The sequence below is a fragment of the Wasmannia auropunctata genome, unplaced genomic scaffold (genome assembly GCF_000956235.1).
Source record: "Wasmannia auropunctata unplaced genomic scaffold, wasmannia.A_1.0 LD336038.1, whole genome shotgun sequence".
Classification (NCBI taxonomy): Eukaryota; Metazoa; Arthropoda; class Insecta; order Hymenoptera; family Formicidae; genus Wasmannia; species Wasmannia auropunctata.
This window is the reverse complement of record NW_012026852.1, coordinates 1,435,215-1,458,603: the sequence shown is the minus strand read 5'-3', so window position 1 is coordinate 1,458,603 and position 23,389 is coordinate 1,435,215. Positions and strand designations below refer to the sequence as shown.

Below are 23,389 nucleotides of genomic sequence, written 5' to 3'. Positions count from 1 at the left end.
GGGGGGGGAGGCGGCGCGATCACGATAAAGTTCACACAGGAATCGTACGCGGCACGCGCTCGCATGATTATCGGCGCCTGGGAACGGAGCTGACTAATCGTATCGTTAACTTTTCAGCGGGGATCGACCGGGCGCGATTACGCTACGTGAAATGCGGAAAGTGAATTGAAAGTCCACTCTGTGGGAAAAGTTGATTTGAGACGCGCGTAACGCGAGAGGGTTGTAAAAAGAAGCCGAATTCGCGCAATTTTATTCTTATAATTAGTAATTTCTTTCCAGTTTAAGAAATATCTGTATCGATAGGCGAGAGGCATCACGTGATTTTTTATATTTTTATTTTTATCCTTCAATATAAATATAATCTCATTTTTTAAATGTAAATCTTTTTTTTTTTAATATAAGAGAAAGTTTAATAAATTATGTCGAAAAAAACATCTCAATATTACAGAAATGATTTACGAAGTTTTCTTCAGAGCATTCTAAAATTAAAACAGTATAATTTTATAAGTGTTATATATTTTAGTCAATTTATTCATAATTCTTGCCTTTGAATATAGCTTCCATCAGTTAGTAGATATTTTAAAATTGCAATTATACTTACATGTTGCGTGCAGCAACATTCACTTGTAATGTGCATAATGCAAGAAAGTTTCGAAAAATTTCGACCTTTCACGTATACACGCGAGTCAGTTTCCCGAGAAATTGGACAGCGTAAACAGAGATCGATGCAGATTGATATCGCGGTTACGTCTTGCACGAGAAGATCGGGCTTTACTTACCTCGGCAATTGCATGCCGCGTGCGCGCGCGGCAATGAAAACGGCGCGACGATGATCGCAGCGGGTATCGCGAGACGTACCGTGCATGCCGCGCGCGGTCGCGTGCACACACGTCCAGCACACGTCATCACGCGATCAAGGGCGCGAGAGACGTAAAAAGAAAGAGGGAGAAAGAGAGCGAGAGCGAGAGAAAGGGAGAATCACAAAGTGGATCGCGTGCCCGGTTTTTTTCCTTTTCTTTTCTTTTTTTCTGCACCTCGAACCACCGATCGGCCATTCTTCGTCGCCCCGAAACTCACGAGAGCCCACCCTACGGATAGTCCTTATTCCGCATTATGTAATATCTTCCTGCATGCCCGCCGTGCCTTTTAATGCCTCCCTGGACAGGGAGGACACCCGGTTTCCCATAGGTATCGCATGATCGCGCGCTTCCCGACTGGAATTCTATAAAGGGATGATGTAAATCCAAAGGACTCTGTCGGGAGATAAATTTTCGCAGGAGCAGGAGGTCCTTTTTGATTTACTTCTTTTTCTTTTACGGATTGATACTTCGAATCTGCGGCTTATTAAATATCTTTCAATTTTCTCGCACTCAACTCATCGGTGCGACTTGTTTGCAATTTGATCTACAAATTATGTTCGGTTTCTCAAATGAAAGGGCCGAGTTGAACAGAATTCATCTAATATCATTTCCGCGAAATCTCATGTGATTTATCTTCGACTTTTACAAATGGGATGATTACTCGCGCGGCGCGAGTGCATTTTCTGCATTGCAGGCAAATTGGTCGCGCTCGACAGAACGCAGCCAATCGATACGCGAGGCATTAAGGCGTTCGTTCCTTTAAAAAAAAAAAAGAGTAAAAAAGAACCCAGGGACGCTGTCTGTGAGTCATCGGGCGCTATTAAGCGCCGCGCAGGTTATATACCGATATCAATGACTTACATCGTTCCGTATTACCGCGGGGCCGTGAGTAGGGCCAAAGTATCCGTCCTCGTACTTCCGGTCCGCACGCGACTTCTGCACGTGAAGGCACGTGGCGCGAATCGAGGTGTTTGCGTACACACATGCGTGCGCGCGCCAAGAAGCGCACACGCGTCTGCGTCCGCGTTACTCTTCGAGGGAATTAACGGACGAGTGACGCCTTCTCGATTTTCATATACGTTTTGTTTTTTTTTTCCGTCGCTATTTGCGCCGCACATTAGCCGAGAGATGGAACGCGAAATTACACTTGACGTTACCGCAAATTTGAGCAGAACACACGCGTGGGAAATGGGAGTCAAGTATTTGAAGGCTCTTCCCTCTCTTTCTCCCTTTCTCGCGAACGAAAAAAATTCTATTTACTGTAAGCTAAATTAAAAAAGCGTCAGATTCACGCACGCTATTTACACATACCGAATTAAAAAAAAATACACATTTGATACGCGATTAATTTCTGCGCATCGCGATTTCGAGGCGATCGCCGGATGCAGTGGGTATCGGTCGACGCGTCTGGCGGAAAGCCCGGTACTTTCTATCGGCAAATATTTATTCATAATTTCGTTTCAATCATGCATATATACGCGCGCCGATGTCGAGTGGATTTAGCCGCTGGTCAGTCCATCTTCTGGACAAACAACGCCGCGCGCGCGCGCGAGAGGGAGTATAAGGACACCTCCGTCCCTCAACGTCATACAAAACGCGCGCCCCGCGTACACACCGAGGCGCGGTGTCCCCATGCGTAAAGTAAACACGCATAAAATTACGTATTCGTGGGCTCGCCCGCCACCAGTCGGCGAGCGGGCGGATGTATTCTTAGAAAAATACGAGGCACGATTGATACTGGATGGACCGCCGCCCCCGCCGCCGATATATTTGCCTGGCCGCGGCCGATCGCGATTGCAACAATATTAGAATTTCCGCAACATCGCCCGAAGTTCTTTCTCCTTCCTTCTAACTCTCTTCCTTTCCATTTTCCCGCTTCGCAATTATTTATTGAGACAGAATGACGTAGGAAAATAACATTCTATGTGTATATTCCACGGAAACTATGCAACATTTTTCTGACTTCACGACGTGATTTTTTTAACGCCTTTTCTGGAATATAACATAAAATAATAGAATTTATCTCTCGATGTTCTTTGCAAAAATATTTAACGAAATTTTTTTAGGTAAAGCATTATTTTTTATACCGTCGCATAAAAATATTTTAGTTACGTTTATTATTTTTTTTATCGTTTTTAACAATCACATCCTATATTTTCCTGAAGATTTCCAGACGACGTTATATCAACATCACGAGAATGAATACGCCACTCTCTTTTTCAAACAACAGATAGAAGATAGAATAAATCACAGATAGATAGATACCTATTTATATTTTCTATAACAGAGTCCAAGCAATCTCTTGTTTCGTTCTAATTGCGAGTTTCGAGGCGTTTCGACATTACGTCAGTTTTAACGCAGCCTTCTTACGCGACTCTCAACTGCTCCGCAACTTGCGGAACTCTCGCGGAAACGAGGCGCGCCGGATGGACAAAAGTTAACGACGCGTCGACCGGAGCAGTGGTCAGTCCGTCACTCCCCCGATCGACCGGCAACTTGACCGGCCACCACCGACAGTTGGCGGCCACCGACAATTGTCCGATAATTGGCAGACATTGTCCCGCGCACGCGACCCAACCGGCAGCCGTGCGGAGGATTGGGTCCTATGTGCTTTACGATTTGTTGATCGCCGCCGCGATCGTGACACGCGGACCGAAATGACGAAAATATGAATTTATCGCCGATCATGTTACGCACCGGCGAGATGACGGCCCTGCGGTGTAATCGATTATGAGGAGGCGGTTTGCATTACGGTCCGCTCGCTCCTCCTGATGTTTGCCCTCGTAAATCTACCGCGATGACTGGATGTTGCGTCGTCGCAATAACGTCGTGAAATCGAGAAAATCTGGACAGGGATTATCGTGGAAATTACGTAGCCCGTATGTCCGTTATTTCACGAACTTGACGCATTAATTTTGTAAATGTAATGAACGTTCAAACACGTTTTTTTTTTTCGACAATTGCAGCTGATTACTTGTTACATGATTTGTTACAGATTACGAGACGTATAATATTATTTATATAAATGTATGAACTTTATGTAATTTATTCATTCCGTTATTATTATAAGTTTCAGTTTGTTTCTTGTTATAGTTTCTTGTCACAGTTTTCCCTACATGCTCCGTGTAATTATTTATTATGAATTTGATTTATAAATCGAAGGAAATTAAATTTTTTCTCGTGCATTCAAAGAATATATACGAAAAGACAAAACGAATTTTTCCTCGATTGATGGACCAATAAATTTTAATCGTTAAGACCTTCCTTTCGATTATTTCACTCAATTGAATTGACACGCGTATAATAAGATTGTACAACACGAGCCGGACAACTTTGTTTCCCAATTAAGGGCACACAGGGCGGCGGGATTCTCCCGATTTCGTCGAATCACGATGTCTAGCACCATCTGTGTCCCCTGCGCCCTTTGAAGGATCGATCTTGCCACCGGCAAGTCACATTCGCACTTACCACTGAATTAATCGGTTTCGATTATCGCACTATTGATTTTGTGGCGTGACTTCTCAAATCAAGATATCTCCCTTAAACGTCGTGCCGAACGTTTGACCTTTACGGCAATTAAAAAGTAAAGTAAATTAATGCTCCTGACCAAAGTTTCCATTTTACACGAATCGTATTTTTGCTTTTGCGCTCGTGAAATACAAGTACTGACCGCGAATAATCGTTTAATGTTCTACCAGGACGAGATACCGTGTGTGCAAAATTCTCTTTTTTTTTTCAAGGCGACTTCACGGTCCATTTGCTACCATTTCCCCGAGTTCCCATCGTATAATAAGAAAAACTCGCGCGAATGTCGTTTCGAAAAAAAAAAACGCGTTTTGGGGAAAATAATATCGCCGGCACTCTCTCGAACGGCGCTCGATTGAATTTAAATGCGCGCACCCTAAAATTACATCCCCATTTGAAAGTAGCCCCCAATTGTCATGGCGATTCGCCGCGGTCCAAGGCGGTTCAATTGCGGGACAAGTGCGCGGCGCGCACATTACGCTCGTATATTAAACAATTTTTTCGGCCGCGGCTTTAAAAGCGCGACAGCTGTCAGTCCGGCTTGACAGACCGAAACTGCGGCGCGCGAACCGGACACGAGCGATTCATTAAGCGGAGAACTTCCCCGAGTTTTTTTACTTCAACAATAAGACCTCGGCGACCGTCGTGTACACGTATGAGAGATTCACAAGTGGCCGCACTTTGAGCTTCAGATATAGAAACGAGTATAAAAAAAAAATAATCATATAATAAATTCCTGCCACATGATATTTATTATTATTGTTATTTTATAATTAATTTTATTACATTTATGAATTTCATTTTATTAATATAGTATATTAATTATTATATATAAAGAGAGAAAAATTCGTGTTGCATGCGCGGTATTATTTATCATCATTAAAGCGCGATCATCTGGATTAATTTACTTTAAACCGAGCCGAAAGGTCTCGAAAGAGAAATTATATTAATTTTAGGGAAAGTAATTATATTAATTAATTGTATTTACATATCGATATGAATCGCGGCAAGATGAAAACCGGCGTTTCACCGCAACATATCCATTCTCTGCGCTTTATCGAAAAACTATATATTCTATTTGCGGAATTTTTACCTCTCTCCTTTTTTTTTCCTCGTTATCGCGATGTATACCGCGTCGATGATGCGCGCGGAGTGCGCGTTGCGGTAATCAACCAGCGATCTCCGTCGCTCGTTCTCTCCCGGGTGTTCGAGGGGCGATCGATCATCGTCGGAAATTTTACAATATCACGGCGGCACCGCGCGAATTAGGATACATGATCGATGACTTTCCAATCGCCGCGTCGCATTGTTCGGCCGTAAAGGGTCCGCGCGCGCGCGCGCCCGCGCGCCCAAGGGCTCGTTACATCTCGACGTCGAGGCCAATTTCCTGACCGGTTAAAGCGACACACGGTTACCTCCGCATCGCGTTTATACGCGGAGATCCGTCCGGCCGTGTGTGTTGCGGTCTGGAGCACACGAGGCGCACTATCGCGTGGGTCGCGCCGCGCGCGACGAAAAATAACAACAATCGATCTTCAGGCGTGCACACGTGCGGAGCGTTAAATTGACGAGATATACTTTTTTTCTTTCTGAATCATATTATACTTGTAGGAATAATGAATAATTATAAATATGTAGTTTAAAAGAGCCGATGGCTAATAAAAGAAAAATTCAATAATGTATGTATATGTTATATTAATTGTGGAAAGAATTGTATGGGGAAAATTTGTACTGATTGCATATATTGAAACTTTGTTGAGAAAGATGATATCTATACATATGTATATTTCACGGAAGCGCATCTAAACATTTTTTAAAAAGATGTTAATTTCAATTAATATATACATATGTGCATACATTAGCATATATTGACTAACAAAAAATTTATTGTAAAAATGTAAAAAATAAGTTAGATAAGAAATAATAAGAATTTAAAAAAAATTCATTATATTTTTATAATTTTTACAAAATGAATTTTTGGAAATCTCGAGAAATTTTTTAATTAAGTTTTAGATAACATCTGTCGGTTATATTCACTTTACCCTTGTTTATATTTTTGCTGTGCTATGATTTTATCGACAGTGTCCATTAAAAAAATGGATGTAGCTACGTAGTGTTTCTTTTTAAAAATGGATGTACTGGCGGTAGTGTTTGCGTTGATTGAACTTAAGTCCATGCGTAGCATAACCTTAAATTACACCGGATGACATGTGCTCATGTGTATTGTAAGTATAATCGTTAACTTTCTCTTTCGCGAAGAAAGTATCTCTGCTAATTCTAGAAGCCTTTAAATATTACAAAAATATTACAAAATGTTTATCCGTAGCAGTGATAAAGAGATCCTAAATATGTATCGACGATTTTAGGCTAGAAACTTGTTGATGCACAAGTAATGTATTTCATTATTATAATATATAACGTTTCACGGACTTCTAATTGATACTAATAAACAGGAGGGAGCGGAAAGTAAAACGGCGTCGACATGTCATCCGCAATGGACGATACGGTGAAGCACAAGAGTCACAGGGACCGCAATGCCGGTCGTAAGGCGGGGAAGAAGAGGGCCAAGAAGGAGCATGTTCAGGAATTGTCGGACAAGCAAAAGAATCCGAAGGCGTTCACCTTCCATTCCGCGACCAAAGCGGAGAGACGGTTCAGACGGAGGCAGGACATCGAGACCAAGAGGCAGCACATCCCTCTGGTCGACAGAACGCCCTTGGAGCCGCCGCCGATCCTGGTGGCCGTGGTGGGCCCGCCGAAGGTGGGCAAGTCGCTGGTCATTCAGTGCCTGATCAAGAGCTACGTGAAGCAGCCGTTGACCAACATACTCGGCCCGGTCACCGTCGTGTCGGGCAAGAAGCGCAGGATCACCTTCATGGAGTGCAAAAACGACGTGAACAGCATGATCGACCTGGCCAAGGTGGCGGACTTGGTGCTGCTGCTGGTGGACGCCTCCTTCGGCTTCGAGATGGAGATATTCGAGTTTCTCAACATATGCCAGGTGCACGGTATGCCCAGGATCATGGGGGTCCTCACTCATCTGGATCTCATAAAGAACGCGCGGCAAATGCGGAAGACCAAGAAGACGCTGAAGCATCGCTTCTGGACGGAGGTGTACGCCGGCGCGAAATTGTTCTACCTCTCGGGATTGCTGCACGAGGAGTACCTGCGCACGGAGATAAAGAATCTGGCGCGGTTCATATCGGTCATGAAGTTCAGGCCCCTGACTTGGCGCACCACTCATCCGTACCTGCTCACTGATAGACTGGAAGACCTGACACCACCGGAGCTCATCAGGAAGAATCCAAAGGTTGACAGAAATATTAGCTTGTATGGGTATGTATTTGAAATTGAGTTTTTCATCTTGCGTTTCGTTTGAAGTATATTTTAAAGTTATTGCAGTTTCGTGTATTTTGAAAAATTTTAATTATGCATTTCAATGAGTGATTGAATTTGCTTCCAGATACGTCAGAGGAATACCTCTGAACAAGGAGACGTCCGTTCATATACCCGGCTGTGGAGACATGAAGATCAAGGACGTGAACTTCTTGCCAGATCCTTGCCCGCTTCCGGAGCACATTAAGAAGCGAGCCCTCGTGGAGAAGGAACGGCTGATTTATGCGCCGTTTTCCGGTGTCGGCGGCATAGTCTACGACAAGGACGCCGTTTACGTGGAACTGGCCGGCAGCCATTCGTTCAAGGAAGAGGACACGGGTTTGGCTGGCGCTTTAATGGATACACAGGAGACGCTGGACCAAAAACTGCAGCACAGCGAGTTGAAACTGTTCAGCGATGCCGTGCCGATAAAGTCGCAGGATGTGAATGAGAGTATGGCTCCTTATACGGGCGAAATGGTGACTGAAAACGGAAGAATCCGACGAAGAGTGATATTTAAAGACGAAGCGGACGTAGAAAGTGCCTTGAATAAAGATGATGACGATAATCCGGTAAAACATGAAGATGAAGATGACGAAGACGAAGATGACGAAGATGATTATGACGGTGGTGATAATGATAATGACTTTAAAATGGATGAGAAGGATGATGATGAAGATGAATGGAGTGACGTAGAGACTTCGAAAAAATTTAATGGAAAGGGCGTTAAAAGGAAAAACACTGAGGAAGGTAATATACAAAAGAAAAAGAGAGACTCGGTTAATTCAATTGTTGAGAATGACGATACAGATCTCGATGAGTCTGAAATAAAGAGCGATAAGAATATTGATGTTCCTCAAGAAAATGCAGGAGTGTATCATTCCTTAAGCAAAGAATCGGATAAACTGATAAAAAATAAGATTTCAGAAGCATTGAGTCTTTTGGAGGCAACAAAGAAAAACGTGAAGCAAGACATTGATGACGAGAGCTTCGACGAGCTCAGCGACGAGGACTCGCGCGCGGGATTAGAGATGGATGATGCAGAACGGTTCAGCGATTTAGAAGAAGATGCGTTCGATGAAGGCGAACAAGGAGAAGAGGAAGAAGATGAGATGAACGAGAGCGAAGAGGAAGTCGCGGATGAATTTAAGTGGAAAAGAAATTTAATTGAAAAGGCGAGGGAAGCATTTGTAGATCGTCAGCAAAGCAACAAGAACTTGATGAAGATGATTTATGGAGTATTCGACAAGAGTAACGTAATGGAAGAGAAGGAGGAAGACGAGAAGCCGGGCGAGGATATCGGCGGAATATTTCGCGTCGCTCAAGAGCAGCAGAAGCAGAAGATACAAGAGCGAGAGTTGCAGAATCACGAGGAGTCCGTATTCTTCACGATGGAGAGCACGCGCGATTGGCTGATGGAGGAGAACAAGGCGTTGTTGATCAATCGTTTCGTGACGGGCAAGTGGAAGGAATCGAAGGACGCCGAGGAGCTTTTGAAGCTGGACGACGAGGATCTGTACGGCGACTTCGAGGACCTGGAGACCGGAGAAAAGCATAAAGCGGAGGACGCGACTCCCAAGGAGTTGCCGGCGGACGAGGCGGAGGAAAAAAAGAAACTTTTGGAAAAGAAGAGGAAGCTGAAGGAGCAATTCGACGCGGAGTACGACAATACGGAAAAGAAAACGTACTATGACGAGCTGAAGGCCGAGGTAGAGAGACAGGCGGGCATCAACAAGTCCGAGTTCGAGGGGCTGGACGACGACGTCAGGGTACAATTGGAGGGCTACCGTCCCGGCATGTACGTGCGCGTGGAGATCGAGGCGGTACCATGCGAGCTGATAACGCATCTTGATCCAACGTATCCGATCATCATCGGCGGCCTGTTGCACGGCGAGGAGAATATCGGCTACGTGCAGACGCGGATCAAAAAGCATCGATGGTATCCAAAGATCCTGAAGAGTCGGGACCCGCTTATATTCTCCGTAGGCTGGCGTAGATTCCAATCGTTGCCGATTTACTCTAAACTGGAGGACAATTTGCGCCACCGGATGCTGAAGTATACGCCGAAGCACTTGGCGTGCATGGGCCATTTTTGGGGCCCGATCACGCCGCAGGGCACCGGAATTCTGGCGGTGCAGGACGTCGCGAGCAGAGAGTCGAGTTTCCGCATCGCGGCGACCGGCTCGATCGTGGAATTGGACAAGAGCACGCAGGTGGTGAAGAAGCTCAAGCTCACCGGCGTGCCGATGAAGATCTATCGCAAGACCGCATTCATCAAGGACATGTTCAACAGCACCCTCGAGATCGCCAAGTTTGAGGGTGCCCGGATCAAGACGGTCTCGGGTATTCGCGGTCAGATCAAGAAGGCGGTCGCCAAGCCGGAGGGCTGCTTCCGCGCCACGTTCGAGGACAAGATAATGCTGAGTGACATAGTGTTCTGCAGAACGTGGTACAAGATCGATGTACCGCGCTTCTACAACCCGGTAACGTCGCTGCTGCTACCGCCCGCGGAAAAGAGTCAGTGGCGCGGTATGAAAACTACGGGTCAACTGAAGCGAGAAAGAAATATCCGCGCCGAAGCCAATAAGGACTCAATTTACACGCCGGTCAAACGAGACGTCAAAGTGTTCAGACCGCTGTCCATCCCGCGTAAGTTGCAGAAGGAGCTCCCGTACAGGGACAAGCCCAAACTCGAGGCCGTGCCGCACCTGCGCAAGCCCAAGTTCAAGCAAGGCAGGGTCGCCGTGGTGCGCGAGCCCCAAGAAGAGAAAATTGCGCGTATAATGAAGATGATCAGAACGAATTACACGCAAAAGCAGAAGCAGGCGAAGGAGGTCATGACGACGAGGATAACGGCGTACCAGGCGCGAGTCGCAGAGGAGGAAGCCAGAAAGATGAAGAAGCAAAAGCAAGTGAAGAAGGAAATTTTTAGGGATTTCAGTAAGCTGGAAAAGAAAAAGAGTCGGTGAGGCTTCCGAGATATGAATAAATTAATATTTCAAAACTGAGAAACTGTATATAATTTTTTAACATACAAATATACATAGCTTGGAAAACTGAAGAGAATAAATATATATGTATATATAGATATATACAGGATCTCAATAACTTTTCCTATCTAAAATATCTTCGAGTCTAAGGCCCGTTCTACAATACGTCGTATCGAATAATCTCGTCTTACATTCGACTGTGTTTGATCAAATCTTACGGCTTATAGCTTACGGTCCGACGTACGATGTATTGTAGAACAGGCCTAAGGCCCTAATACCAAAATAGACCCGACAATTGTTCCTCTCTTCCGTCTAGAGTTTACCTCTCTCGTCTGAATGGGTACTTTGTGCTCCTTCTGTATAGGCATATATATTCTTACATCCATGACCTACATGGTATACGTATCTCATCAGGGTAGATGTCTATAGTAATATATGTACGCCCCCAAAACGCGATCAATTGTTCCGTTGTTAATCTATCCAATCAATATCAGTTTTAATGTTAGAATTCATTAACTGTAAAAAATGTACGTAATGTTTCACTTATTTATTTATATAATTTTCAGAAATTGGAGTTCTACACTTCTTACATTAAACAAAATAGCGCTTCGAGTCACGCGCTTTCGCTCAAACGGGAAGTCGATTTTAATCAGTTCAATGGAGTTCTGATTTAATTGAGTCATCCAACAAGCGCTCGAGCGTTATCGCGTAATCCGGACAGTTGATCAATAACGCGTTGTACATATTAAAAATTGCGGAGTCCATTTTGACGAGCGTTCGTCGAATGTATAATTGCTTATTTACCGTGCAAATTTAGTTACACAAACTTTTCTCTTATAGATTCAAAGATTAAAGGTGAAAGTAGTTACTGAGACACCCTGTATATACTTAATCGGAAGTTGAGTTGAGTTTATTGGAAACATTTGCACATAAGTTACAATAATTACCATATATTATCGAATATATTAGTCCATACAAAATATAATAACAATGTTAGCCGCGGCGTTTCTACAATATAGCTTGCGATCCACGCCACGATGTGATAGTATGATGGCCTGTCGAATAATTATCTCCCCCCTGAAATCGCATATATCCACACATTATTACCTATTTCAATGTCATTTGCATCCATTAATATCCATTAAATATAATTATATGAACGTTTGTGTAACTCATTACTATAAATTTAAATAATACAATCAAATACAATTGTCCCTAATTTTTATATATAAATTCAGAAGGATGATGTAATTTTTACCTGTGTGAGCATTAGTAATTCGTCTTGCGTGTCAACAATTTTAACGGGGAACGGAGAACCTGGCACCAAGACACCAGCCCAACGAACTTCCACTCTATAGTCCCCGGGTTCCGTCGGATCGTATCGGCAGAGAATGATTCGGTCCTTTTGAGTCTCCCGCTGCATCTCCACCCTGAACGCTCCCTTAGGTCCACGTACCCTCACTGTAAGCTGACCGGCGCCAGCGCCTCGTGTGTCGCAGATAAATCGCGACTGGAAAGTCGCCAGCACGCCGTGCTCGATTCCCGGCCCGTAGACGCGAACCTAGTGGTTTCGAGCATGTCAATTAATTTAATTGAAATTTAATTTCGATAAATATTACATTCGATAAATATATCAACGCCCTAATAGTTATTGAAGACATTTATCTCGCATCCCAATTCGCGAACACAATCAAATTTGATGAAAGAGCACGAGATTTTAACTTAGAAAATTGATACTTATTGGTATTTCTAGAATTTTTATTCGTAAACTGCAGTGTTCAAGTATTAAAATACCTTTGAAGCGTCTGGGGCTCCGGAGACGCGTAACGTGAACGGAGAACCGGGAACGTGCTCCCCAGCGTATTTGATCGTAAGCGCGTGCCGCCCCGCCTCTTGAGGCTTCACGTTCAACGTGAACGTGGCATCGCCGTGATCGTACAGCTCGCAGTACGCTACTTTGTGCGGCCCAACGCAGTGCGCCGTTAACTCACCTGCGAAACAAGTATTCGATAAAGAGAAAAAAAAAACGTGGAAAGTGATAATCATTTGTCACAAGCGTGAAACGGGTCTTCACCTGGTCCCGCTCGTCTGGTATCGATGAAACTTCTGATTTCTTGCCCGACGATACCGTGCTTCAGCCCGTCTCCGGAACAGATAACCCTAGACGCGTCGGCCGCGCTTGTGACGTTAATTTGCAACGGGCAGCCCTTCAGTTGCCTTCCATTCCACGACACAGTCATCAAGAGCGGATCCGGCGTTAGGGGTATATAGCTTGCGCGATAAACGCTGTCTCCTGTAAAAGAGTCCACGTAAAAGAATATTTAGAGCATTTTTCGTTTTTATTTATAGCTTCGTTAGTATTTTTTTTTCTTCTTACCTAGATGTTGTAACATGACGTTGAGTTCGCTGGTGGGCGAAAACAATTGCACTTTTGGGGTTCCGTTACCGGCTTGAGAGCCGTCTATGGTAAAACTGACTTCCTCGCCGCACTTGGCCGACGTTAATCCTCGTCCCTTCAGCAACACTCGGCTCGTATCCTGCACCGGCGGCTAGAAAGAGTTAACATTGTAGTAAAATTGTTTACTTTAAAGTGCATTTAAAATAAAAAATCTTTGATTGATGAGAAACCTCCAAATCCTGCACGAGCGCGAGCTTCGGTGCGCCGGGGAACGGTGTGCCGTTGAACAGTATCTCCAGACGATGCTCGCCGCTGCTCATCTGCGGCGGTACGAGCTTCAGCCTGTTGCTGGACGTCATTTCGAAGCCGAGAGGATGATCGCCGACGGTTCCGCTGATCTCGCCGGGTCCGGCCTCCGCGGTGTCGAAGCTAATCTTGTTCGACGGATGCAGTCGCAAGCGACCGATGTCGTCGCATACAGCGGACCAGCCACCTACAAATCGCGCATGAATTGCAAAACTCAGTAGAAATATCCCTCCCTCCTCCGCCCCTGCGGTATCGAAATGTCATTTCGATTATTTACCGATAACGCGAAGATTCCGCGTGTCGATGATCTTCGGATGCCACGGAGATCCCGGCAGCTGTTGCCCGGCGGAGACGACCCTCACGTCGAACATTCCGATCTCGCTCGGCACGTAAGACACGTTCCACGTGCCGGGATTAGCTCCGGCTTCGATGGTTGCCTTGGAAACACTATCCGGCCCGTCCACCTACGGCGCGTACGGTTACAATTAAAAAAAAAAGAAGAAAAGGAATCCCGTCGCATCCTACGCATATAACTCGACGAAGCGACTTCCTCACCGCGTCGCACGCAAATACCTGAACCGCCGGCGGACTTCTCGTCCCGGTGACGATAAAGTGTGCCGGTTTACCCACATGACCGCTCAGCAATCCCTCGCCTTTCGCGCGAGCCTGCCCGACCGCGTCGACGGTGCATACCACTGGACTACCAGGCACGGAACATCCGCCTATCGTCAACAATTATAATATAAAATATTAATAACACAAGAAACTTCTTTCTCAAAAATAAATCTTTCTGTCCTTACGCCTAAACACTCCTATAAACACTGTTATAAACAAGTCTAAACACAACCTTCATAACTTCAAAACTTCAACCTTCAAAACATTCATAATTACCGTAAGTGACGTTGATCATGTAGGTGCCGGGCACGCTGGGCGAGAACTCGATCATCTCGGCGCCGTCGTTGAGCGGAGTGACCTGCAGCGGGATCTCCTGGCCCGACGGGCTCGTCGCCGTCACGTCCAGGTCGGCCGTGCCGGCGTCGGCTTTCATCACTGTGATCATCCAATTGGAATTGCGTAAACGATAATCCGCGACTCTTCCTGCTGTTATTGTCGAGCGCTCCTCAATTGGTATCGCGCCGCGCGCGATGTGTATCGTGACTGTACATTATGCGTATAACGCAAGGCTATTTGAAAGTAGTCTACGTCTACGAGCTGTCCGCTGCGATCGTATCCCAGATACGGCCTTGAAACGTAGTTGCATAGTTACAGTGCACTAGAAAACGCTCGCCACTTTCTCCTCGCCTATGCGTACGCAGCACATTTACATAAGCTCCCCCCCCCGCTCAACACACGAGATACACTTACACGCCTCGAGTAAGCGCGATATTACACCCGTTCGCGCGTTCACGTTCCACCAATCCAAGCGATTACTTAGCATTTAACACGACTCTTCTCTCGACTCTGATAACTTGATTGTAATGCTTGATTTATTATATAGATCACGTCGATACTTTCTTTATGCATGAAAACAATCTCGTTCGTATGCCAATAAAATAAATTTAAAAAAATGGCAAACAAATCGTAGACTTTCGATATGCGAGTGAAAGCTATATTTTCAGAAAACAAATAACGGGACGTATAACGAGTACACTCCTTAAAATTTATATTAACTTTCTTGTGAAATAGTAAAGTTAACTGAATAAAATTCATAATAAAATTGATTTCCTTTTTTACAATTGTCCATTTCTAACGTGATTTTAATTAAATAAAAAAACATTGGTGATACTCTTAATTCGCAAATTGCTTTAATAAAATTGTTATAATTGCTAAAAATGTTCTTCACGCTCGCTTCCATAATAATATCCATTTAATATCCCTTACTATTATATCGATAATGCGCAGGACGATCGTACAACGCACGCATTTATAACTATCACTCACATTTGAATGCGATGTGGTCGTGAACGGAAATCGTCATGGGACCCAATTCCTGAAGCTTCACCTTAGCAGCGTCGAAGGCCTGACAGAAGAATGGCGAGCCCAGCACCGGCTTCGCTCCGTGCAGCACGTCGATCTTATACGTGCCTGAGATAATTCAATGGTATTTTCAATTTCACTTTCTCCCAAGGCATTCCGCGTGTTACGAGCCTCTCTGATCTTACCGACGCTATTCGTCGTGAATTCGGCGAGCAGATTGCCATCGCGATGCTGATAACAACGTACGGGTACGGCGTTACCCTGCGGACCGCTGATGACGACGTCGAATTCCTTGCCAGGACGGCCGAGGGTTTCAATCGTGAAGGATGTCACTTTCCCGACGCACGATTGATACAGCCCTAATCCCGTCGCCGTCACTTCCCGTCCTCCCGTAGGACCACGTACCGTCACGTCCAACGGACTCCCTGTAAATTAGTATTATTAAGCTGAATTAGAATACGTCAAGTATTATTAAAATAACTCAATAATGTATAAGACTCTTAGATTTAAACAATTAGAAAAGGCAGAGTCAATACGCGGTAATTAATTATAATTAATAATAATATTCAAAAAATTAAATGAACCACGCATAAATTACCGCGTATTGAATCTGAGTGCCTTTTCTAATTACTAATTATTAAAATAAATACACCTACATTATAATATGATATTTACAAACAAAGATTTATATATCTGATAATTTATAATTAATGTTTTCATGTTAATAAACTTTAGCACAATAAGAATAATTCTGCTGAAGAAATATGAAGATGTAATACCAGGAATATGGACTTCGTTGTATTTTATGTGAACCCTGTGAGGCGCAGCTCGTGTGGGATGGAACACAATCTCATAGACACCGCTCTCTCTTTCTCTCACCAGACTGTCCACATCTGCACCACCGGCGCGCACGTTGACGGATAACTTCCCAGGACCAGCATCCTTCGATGCGACAACTATACACGAAGGAAATAAAATGTCATTTGTATTTTTATTTCAGAAATAACTTACATCTTACTGAATCAACACTTACTAAATTTATTATTAAAAGTCAAAACATTCAAATAATTACCTAAAATAGTTCCCGGCCGATGACAAACCACATCCGCTATTTCCTTGATGGAAACCTTGCCGGGATCGAAAGCTTGGAGGGTCTGCGAACTGACCATCTTGTGTCCGTCGTTGAATATTATGCTGTACGTTCCCACTTGTCGCGTTCGCACTTCCACGCGATACAAGCTGGACGATAATTTCGTCAATGTGCACGGGATGATTATTCCGTCTGGGCCTGAATAAAAAAAAAAAAGAAAATTATGAAGCATGTCATAAGAAATTAAAGTTAAAAAGAATCTCGTAACAATTTAGACAAATAATTTACCGGTTACTTCCGCAGCTACGGGACCGTTCAAGTCGGACATGTCCAGATCTATGTATGCCGTATTGCCGACACGAACCATCGACGGACCGTGTAACATGCCACTGACAACGGGACATTTAAATGGACTCCCTAGTACAAAGAAAAAAAAACAGCATAATTAGTCCTTTTAATTTTTCAAATCGATTTTTGTAAACATTGAACGACGAAACTGTTCGCAAACCTGGCACATTGTCGTCGTTGAAACTGATGTTAACGTAATGTGTACTCATCGTCTGTGGCACGAAGGTGACGTCGTAGAGACCACGAGCGCAAGCCACCACCTCCGCTTTGACAGTGTTGTTCTCGGTGCTCACCACCAACTCGAGCGTTCCCTCGCCAGCCTCCGCTGCGTCGACGGTAAACGTAGTCGCCTGGCCGAGCAACGCCTCCGTGAGACCGGACACGTGCACCTGCAATCATTGCGATAACATTTGAGTTTAACGTTTGAGAAAACATTTTAACACACTCTGGTCACGCAATTCGGAACTTACCTTAGTCACGTCGTAAATATTGCAAGCGAACGGAGAGCCCTTTATCGATTCGCCGTCCACCAGGACGCTGATGTTGTGCCTGCCGACTTCCGTGGGCACGAAGCTCACGTTGTACTTGCCGTCGATGGGCTCGATGGTGATGGGCAGAGCGATGCCCGACGGCGGCGTCGCGATAACGTCGCAGTTCGTCGACGGAGTCTGGGGGTCCACGGTGAAGGACATCAGCCGCTTCACAGCGCCCATCTTCAGATTATGACCGGAAATTGTCGCTTGACCCGCACCTACCACCTTGCAGCTAAACGGCGAACCTGGGGATTCACGTGAGATGTTGACGTCAAACAAACTGAAGATGCGACCAATAGGACTACGTAGTAATATATGAACTATTTTCAATTTCTTACCTGGGACTGGTTCTCCGTTGAAGCGAACACTGAGGCTATGTACAGCCGCTTCCTGCGGCTTAAAATTAACCCTGAACTTTGCGTTGCCCTCGCTTTGCACGTAATTCGGGACATTCTTGCCGTTCACCGCGACCATGATCTCCAGATTTCCAGCCCCAGCTTGACTGGCGTTGACTAAATAATTGTATTTTTAAATAATATTGAACATTACCAGTTTATCGCGTTACTAAGAAAAGTAAAGAAAATGATATACTTACTGCTGAAGAATATCGGTTTCCCGACGACTCCGCTGTTTATATCCGTCACCTTGACTTTATCGGCGTTATAGGCCTTGACGAGAAACGGGCTGCCTTCCACGTGCGATCCGCTGAGCTTCACTTCGACGCTGTGATCACCTGTATCGCGAATAATTAATTGAAATATGAAATATAATTTTAATTTTATTTTTAAATGGGAATTGTATATTCCCGCTTAATTTAAGTACACGCACCAACATCTTTCGGAGTAAATCCAGCGGTGTAGGTGCCATGACTGTTCTGCTTGATGTGCACGGATAGGCTCTCCCTGGTGGGAGAGAGCACCTCGACGACGGGCGTGCCGAGAGACGCGTCGGCCTCTATTGTGAAGGTCGCGACACGATTCACAGATACTTTCTCGAGTACTTCGGTCACCAGCACTTTCGCCGTATTGCTGACCTGTATTAGTTCGTTCAACAGAGCCGTTGAATATAAAATCCGGATCGTCTTACGTTACATAATTCACAGAATTACCAGGATGATTTTAATTTTAAATAACAGAACGCTCTCGCATCGCTTTAGTTTACCACAAGATACGGTCGTGTAGAAGTAAGATACCTGACAACTGAACGGACTGCCTGGCACATCCTCCCCGTTGAAACGCAAGTTCACGGTGTGCGCGATCGGTTCTCGTGGTGTGAACGAGATCGCGTACGTGTGAGGACCCTGCGCCTGTGCCGACGTCGGCACACGTCCGCCGTTTACAGTGACCTCCAGATTACCTGGTCCCGCCTGACTAGTCTCGACTGGAATCAGAGAAGAGGGATTATTTACTAATGAATTCACGTAGTATGTACACTCGCTCACTAAAAGGTTGCGACACTTTCTTTTTTATAGGTTTCAAAACGCATTAATATTTTGCAAATGCGGACCACGATTGGTGTTACACTGCCTTTAGACTGAAGATAGTACATCGTGGTTTGCATTTGCAAATTATTAGTTATCTATAAAGTATATATTACGTATATTAAATATAAATTAGAAACCTATAAAAAAAAAAGTGTCGCAACCTTTTAGTGAGCGAGTGTACAAGTTCGCAGGCGCATAGCAAGAAGTAATAAAAACGCACCTAAGAAAGTTACGGGCATGCCGATGACGCCACGTTTCGCGTCCTTCACCTTAATCGCGGTGACATCGTACACCTTACAGCTGAACGGACTGCCGACCACCGGGACGTTTCGATAGCTCACCGAAATCCGGTGCTCGCCGACGACTCTCGGTGTGAACGCCACGCTGCATGTCGTGTCTTTGTTGTCAGTGACCTGAGCAGGTACGGCCTGTCCATTGGGTCCTATCAAGTCCGGCGTGTTAGTCGTTTAATATCATTTAAGAGTTTCAGCCATCTACTTGGGGTGGATCGCAGGGTCACCGGAGGCGGCCAGCGAAGAGGTTTTCGCGCGGGTCCGATCGCTCTCGCTATTGTTATGTATGACGTAAACTCGCAAACAGGCAAACGTTAAAGAAAGCGGACTACGCGTGAGAAATGGCTGGTGGATAAACAATATTGTTACTGCGACTAATGGGGAGAAAGCCCGTATATCTCGTTTCTTCGTATACGTTATACCTCTAGTTCGCTTCAGCTTGGATCGAACGCGCTTGAGGGAACTAATGTAAGATCATCCTCTATTATATATATATATTTCCAGCATGCTTGGCTGAGCAGAGCAACCGGCAGAGCGAAGACGCGTTAAAAAAAAATTACGTACTAAGTGTTATCAGGTAAAAAAAAAAAAAATATTTTGTAACAGCTCCGTTCGTTTTTCGTTGAGATTGAACGCGATAATGTAAAACGTATATGCTTAGTTATATATGAAGAAATATTGGCACTTGTGTTAAGGCGTCATATGTGACGAAATCTCAGTAGAGACCTTTGCATTGCAACGTTTAACGATTATGCACAACTTAAAAGTAAATATATAGCACCACAAACATGGCTTTTGACGCAAGTCAAGTACACCTCGTGAGCACACAAAAGAGAAGTGAGTGATTACGAAGTATATTAGACACACGACTTCCGTAGCTCTCCCACACAATCAGTAGAACCCAAATCAAGCGCTCGTAATACTCTCAGGTAACCAACGAGTGCAAGGGGAAAACGTGTGAGTGGAGGAAAGTGATAATTAGACTACCCTTATGCAAGACTTTTTTTTGCGGAAAATTGAGTTAGGAACACCCACCACCGTGTGCATTAATCCATAAATTAAGATAAAAGGGAGATTAGTTTTTTTTTCTGACAAGTCTAGTAATGTCGTAGTCTGAAAGCTGGCCGACCTGCAACAGAGAGAGAGAATTTTGCTCTCAAGCTATAGATTAATGAGAACACAGACGAACAATTCTGTACAAGTCTCTCCACGACAATTACGTCGATGTTCGTGACACATTAAAAACAAAACAGGAAATCCCTCTGGCATTAAAGGTGAATTAATAGATGCTTCTGTGCATTTTTGTTGGTAACGTTATATATATATATATATATATATATATGTATATACGTGTGCATATGCGTGTGAGTTGTGTGCATTTACATACATGTGTGGCAAGTGTATAATGTTTCTTAATAAATATATAATTTTTTATTATGTGAAAGAGTATTATATGTGCGTCGATCACATATTTCAAGAAAATCTTATTTGTATAGAATACTTGCTAACATATAATTTACAATCTCTCGAATAAAGCAAACACATACGTGCTGACGAAAGAAAATTAATTTATAGTTCGTGCGTGCTGTGGAACGAACGTTCGCATGCAGCGATAATTACCTTCAACGTTAACTTCTAAATCCTCCAAGCTACCGGCAACGTTACTGACGGTCAGATAGCTTTGCCGTCCTAATCCAGCGCTGCTCAATGCCTGCCCACTCACAGTTACGTGACTGTCGCCGCCCACCCTCGTCACTATGGGACAGCCGGGCACGGTTTTCTTGTTGAAGGCAATGTTGATTACGTGCTCGCAGGCCTCGAACGGTACGAAACTGACGGAGAACCGCGCGTTCCCTTGCGGTGTCACTTGCGTCGGTATGTTCTGGCCGCGAGCCGATATCGTGATCTCCAGATTTCCCTCACCAGCTTGACTTGCATCGACTGTCGACATCGAGAAATTTACGTCGATTAAAATTTTCAAGTTCTCAACTGTACCTTGGGAAATTAATTTACTTGCGCTTAATTCTGGATCGCTTATTTACGTACCAGTGAAGTGGGTTGGTTGTCCGACACTGCCTCTAGCTACAGGCCCGATTAGCACTTTATCCGCGTTGAATGCTTTCGCCAAAAACGGCGTGCCGTTCACGGGATAGCCATTGTATTCTACGCTAATTGAATGTACTCCCACTTCCTTCGGTATAAATTCCGCGGTGAAACCGCTGCTCACGTTGCCAGTGACTTTAACTGGCAACTCGTTATTTGGTCCTAAAAAAAAAGACAATCGTTTAGAAAACCCACGTGTGCATTCCAGCAAATTAGTAAGTACAATTGTACACTGAGACGTTATTACAAGTGTGTAAATATATTAGATGTCTTTAAAAATCCTGAAATACATTGTATAAAAGAAATTGTATTTTAACTTTCATTGCAGTCGCAGTTGTAAATACTTAATGCATAACTTACCCCTTACATAAACCGCCAGTTCCGCGCTGCCGCTTCCGTCGACTCCCATGTGGAAGCTGGCAGGCTGCTCGACCGGGATCAGTTCCAAGTGATTCAAGCTCAACGTGACTCTACTCGTGTCCGACACGTTGCAGACGAAGGGGCACCCGCGTACCGCCTCCCCGTTGAACTTTATGTCGATGTAATGCGGCTTGGCGACCTCAGGGGTGAAGGATACGAGGCAACGGCCACCGCCCACCACCTGGACGTGATTGGGCACCTCTCCCTCATTTATGGAGATCTCCAGTTGACCTTCTCCAGCAGCGCTGGCATCCACTGTAAGTATCGCAGATTTGAAACACGTTCATAGAGTGCGAGAGACGCTTTACGACCCAATGTCCCACCTCTGAATTGACAGGCGTGTCCGACCACGGCGCTAGGCACGTCAGTAACTTGGATCAGACTGCTGTTGTACACCTTGGCGACGAGGGGTCCTGCCGGTAGCTTCTGTCCCGCGATGCTGACCTCGACGAGGTGGCTGCCCACTTCGGTCGGCGTGAACTCGACGCGGAACTCGCCGGATCGTCCGGGCTCCTCGTCGATTCTCGCAGGAATGTGCCTCTTCGACGGTGCTGCAATTTACGAGATGTGTGTCAGACACCTTTGTGGATTGTCTCCAAAATGATCAAACAGATTAACTCCACTAATTAACAAACACGACTCACTTATGATCTGAACGTCGATCTCGCTGCTGCTGAAACCTAATGCAGACAGCTCGAAGAGGGCGGGACTGCCGGCAGGAACCAGCCTGATGGAATCACCGATCACTGACATCTTCGGTGCAGGCATGATGCCGACTCGCCAAGGTGATCCTGACAATTTGCAATTAACACACAATCAGTCCAACAGTTTGATATAAATGACACTCCACAAATATTTATCTTAGCGTTCTCTTTCTTCCCAAAAAAAAAAAAAGAAAAAAAGAAAATTACTACAAAATTCTTACGAATAAATGATCAATAAGCTATATATTTTATATTTTTACAGTCTCTTTTTGATCGATTTTTATACGACCATGCGTTCATATTTCCCGCCAAATAATTATCCCGGAGTACAAGACGTCCTGTTCCTTGCAGCTGCACCAGACTAAATTATACTCCCAACACTTGAAATAAGATGGATGTATAATTAAATTTCGGGGGGGAAAAAAAAGAAAATAAACAAGTTCCTTGTAGCTGCACGGTATTACTTTCTGCACTCAAAGCAAGACAAGTAAATGTAATTAGACACCGGAGAGAAAAAAAAGAGGAAGAATGAACGGTGTTGGAGAGGCTCCAGCTGCAAGGAAGCAACAGGTTTCCGAAGGTAAGGCGAATCTCCGAGTGTTTCACCCGCGAGACGCGAGGCGTCGGTCTGTCAGTCGATCAAATACCGTATCCAGCGTGTCGAGCGATCGGCAGCGGAATTTTTTCCTCCCACGCTAATTTTCGCGCGTAAACAACGACGCTCTCGCGTCGTCCTTTCGCGGCGCACCGTTACGCGGATTCGCCGATTACATATAATAACAGTACTCCGATATATAGGCCGCCCGGTCGGTCGCCTCGAATCGAATTCCAGAGATCCCCCGGAGGCCCCGGAAGTTCAACGTGACTCGCGTGGTGTACGCGCGCGGGCCAGGTAAGCCAGGTTACCCCCCTAACCTTCCTGCCACGCGCACGACGATCACAGCGCGCTGTCAAATGTCAAGTCAGCTCCGCGAAGAGGGTGAA

The 23,389-nt window shown here is 44.8% G+C and overlaps 2 protein-coding genes across 2 annotated transcripts in view; one reads left to right on the top strand and one right to left on the bottom strand.

Annotated features, from left to right (window-relative positions):
• Window positions 1-6,538: 6,538 nt before the first annotated feature.
• On the top strand, window positions 6,539-10,777 carry LOC105452062 (ribosome biogenesis protein BMS1 homolog). Its single transcript, XM_011692884.1, has 3 exons — window positions 6,539-6,610; window positions 6,839-7,721; window positions 7,849-10,777. Exons 2-3 carry the CDS (start codon window positions 6,868-6,870, stop codon window positions 10,727-10,729), a joined length of 3,735 nt encoding a protein of 1,244 aa, XP_011691186.1. The 5' UTR covers window positions 6,539-6,610; window positions 6,839-6,867; the 3' UTR covers window positions 10,730-10,777.
• Window positions 10,778-11,633: 856 nt separating this feature from the next.
• LOC105452061 (filamin-A) overlaps window positions 11,634-23,389 on the bottom strand; it is a 32,713-nt gene continuing 20,957 nt past the window's right edge. Inside the window, exons 14-39 of the mRNA XM_011692883.1 lie at window positions 22,346-22,492; window positions 22,025-22,252; window positions 21,642-21,956; window positions 21,225-21,443; window positions 20,799-21,119; window positions 19,106-19,327; window positions 18,595-18,782; window positions 18,231-18,435; window positions 17,998-18,135; window positions 17,741-17,914; window positions 17,340-17,647; window positions 17,030-17,258; window positions 16,810-16,938; window positions 16,504-16,719; window positions 16,211-16,387; window positions 15,617-15,856; window positions 15,396-15,539; window positions 14,346-14,504; window positions 14,028-14,176; window positions 13,732-13,918; window positions 13,379-13,641; window positions 13,128-13,299; window positions 12,825-13,043; window positions 12,545-12,741; window positions 12,009-12,311; window positions 11,634-11,827 (exon numbers count right to left, since the gene is read on the bottom strand). Of these exons, the coding sequence (XP_011691185.1) occupies window positions 11,759-11,827; window positions 12,009-12,311; window positions 12,545-12,741; window positions 12,825-13,043; window positions 13,128-13,299; window positions 13,379-13,641; window positions 13,732-13,918; window positions 14,028-14,176; window positions 14,346-14,504; window positions 15,396-15,539; window positions 15,617-15,856; window positions 16,211-16,387; window positions 16,504-16,719; window positions 16,810-16,938; window positions 17,030-17,258; window positions 17,340-17,647; window positions 17,741-17,914; window positions 17,998-18,135; window positions 18,231-18,435; window positions 18,595-18,782; window positions 19,106-19,327; window positions 20,799-21,119; window positions 21,225-21,443; window positions 21,642-21,956; window positions 22,025-22,252; window positions 22,346-22,492 (5,318 nt within the window). The 3' untranslated portion in view covers window positions 11,634-11,758. The remainder of the gene's footprint in view (window positions 11,828-12,008; window positions 12,312-12,544; window positions 12,742-12,824; window positions 13,044-13,127; window positions 13,300-13,378; window positions 13,642-13,731; window positions 13,919-14,027; window positions 14,177-14,345; window positions 14,505-15,395; window positions 15,540-15,616; window positions 15,857-16,210; window positions 16,388-16,503; window positions 16,720-16,809; window positions 16,939-17,029; window positions 17,259-17,339; window positions 17,648-17,740; window positions 17,915-17,997; window positions 18,136-18,230; window positions 18,436-18,594; window positions 18,783-19,105; window positions 19,328-20,798; window positions 21,120-21,224; window positions 21,444-21,641; window positions 21,957-22,024; window positions 22,253-22,345; window positions 22,493-23,389) is intronic.

What these genes read in the sequence shown, in the direction of transcription:
- LOC105452062 (XM_011692884.1), top strand. Translation starts at nt 6,868, where the DNA reads ATGTCATCCGCAATGGACGATACGGTGAAGCACAAGAGTCACAGGGAC. An exon ending in AGAAATATTAGCTTGTATGG is followed by an intron (nt 7,722 to 7,848) that starts GTATGTATTTGA and finishes ATTTGCTTCCAG; the next exon opens with ATACGTCAGAGGAATACCTC.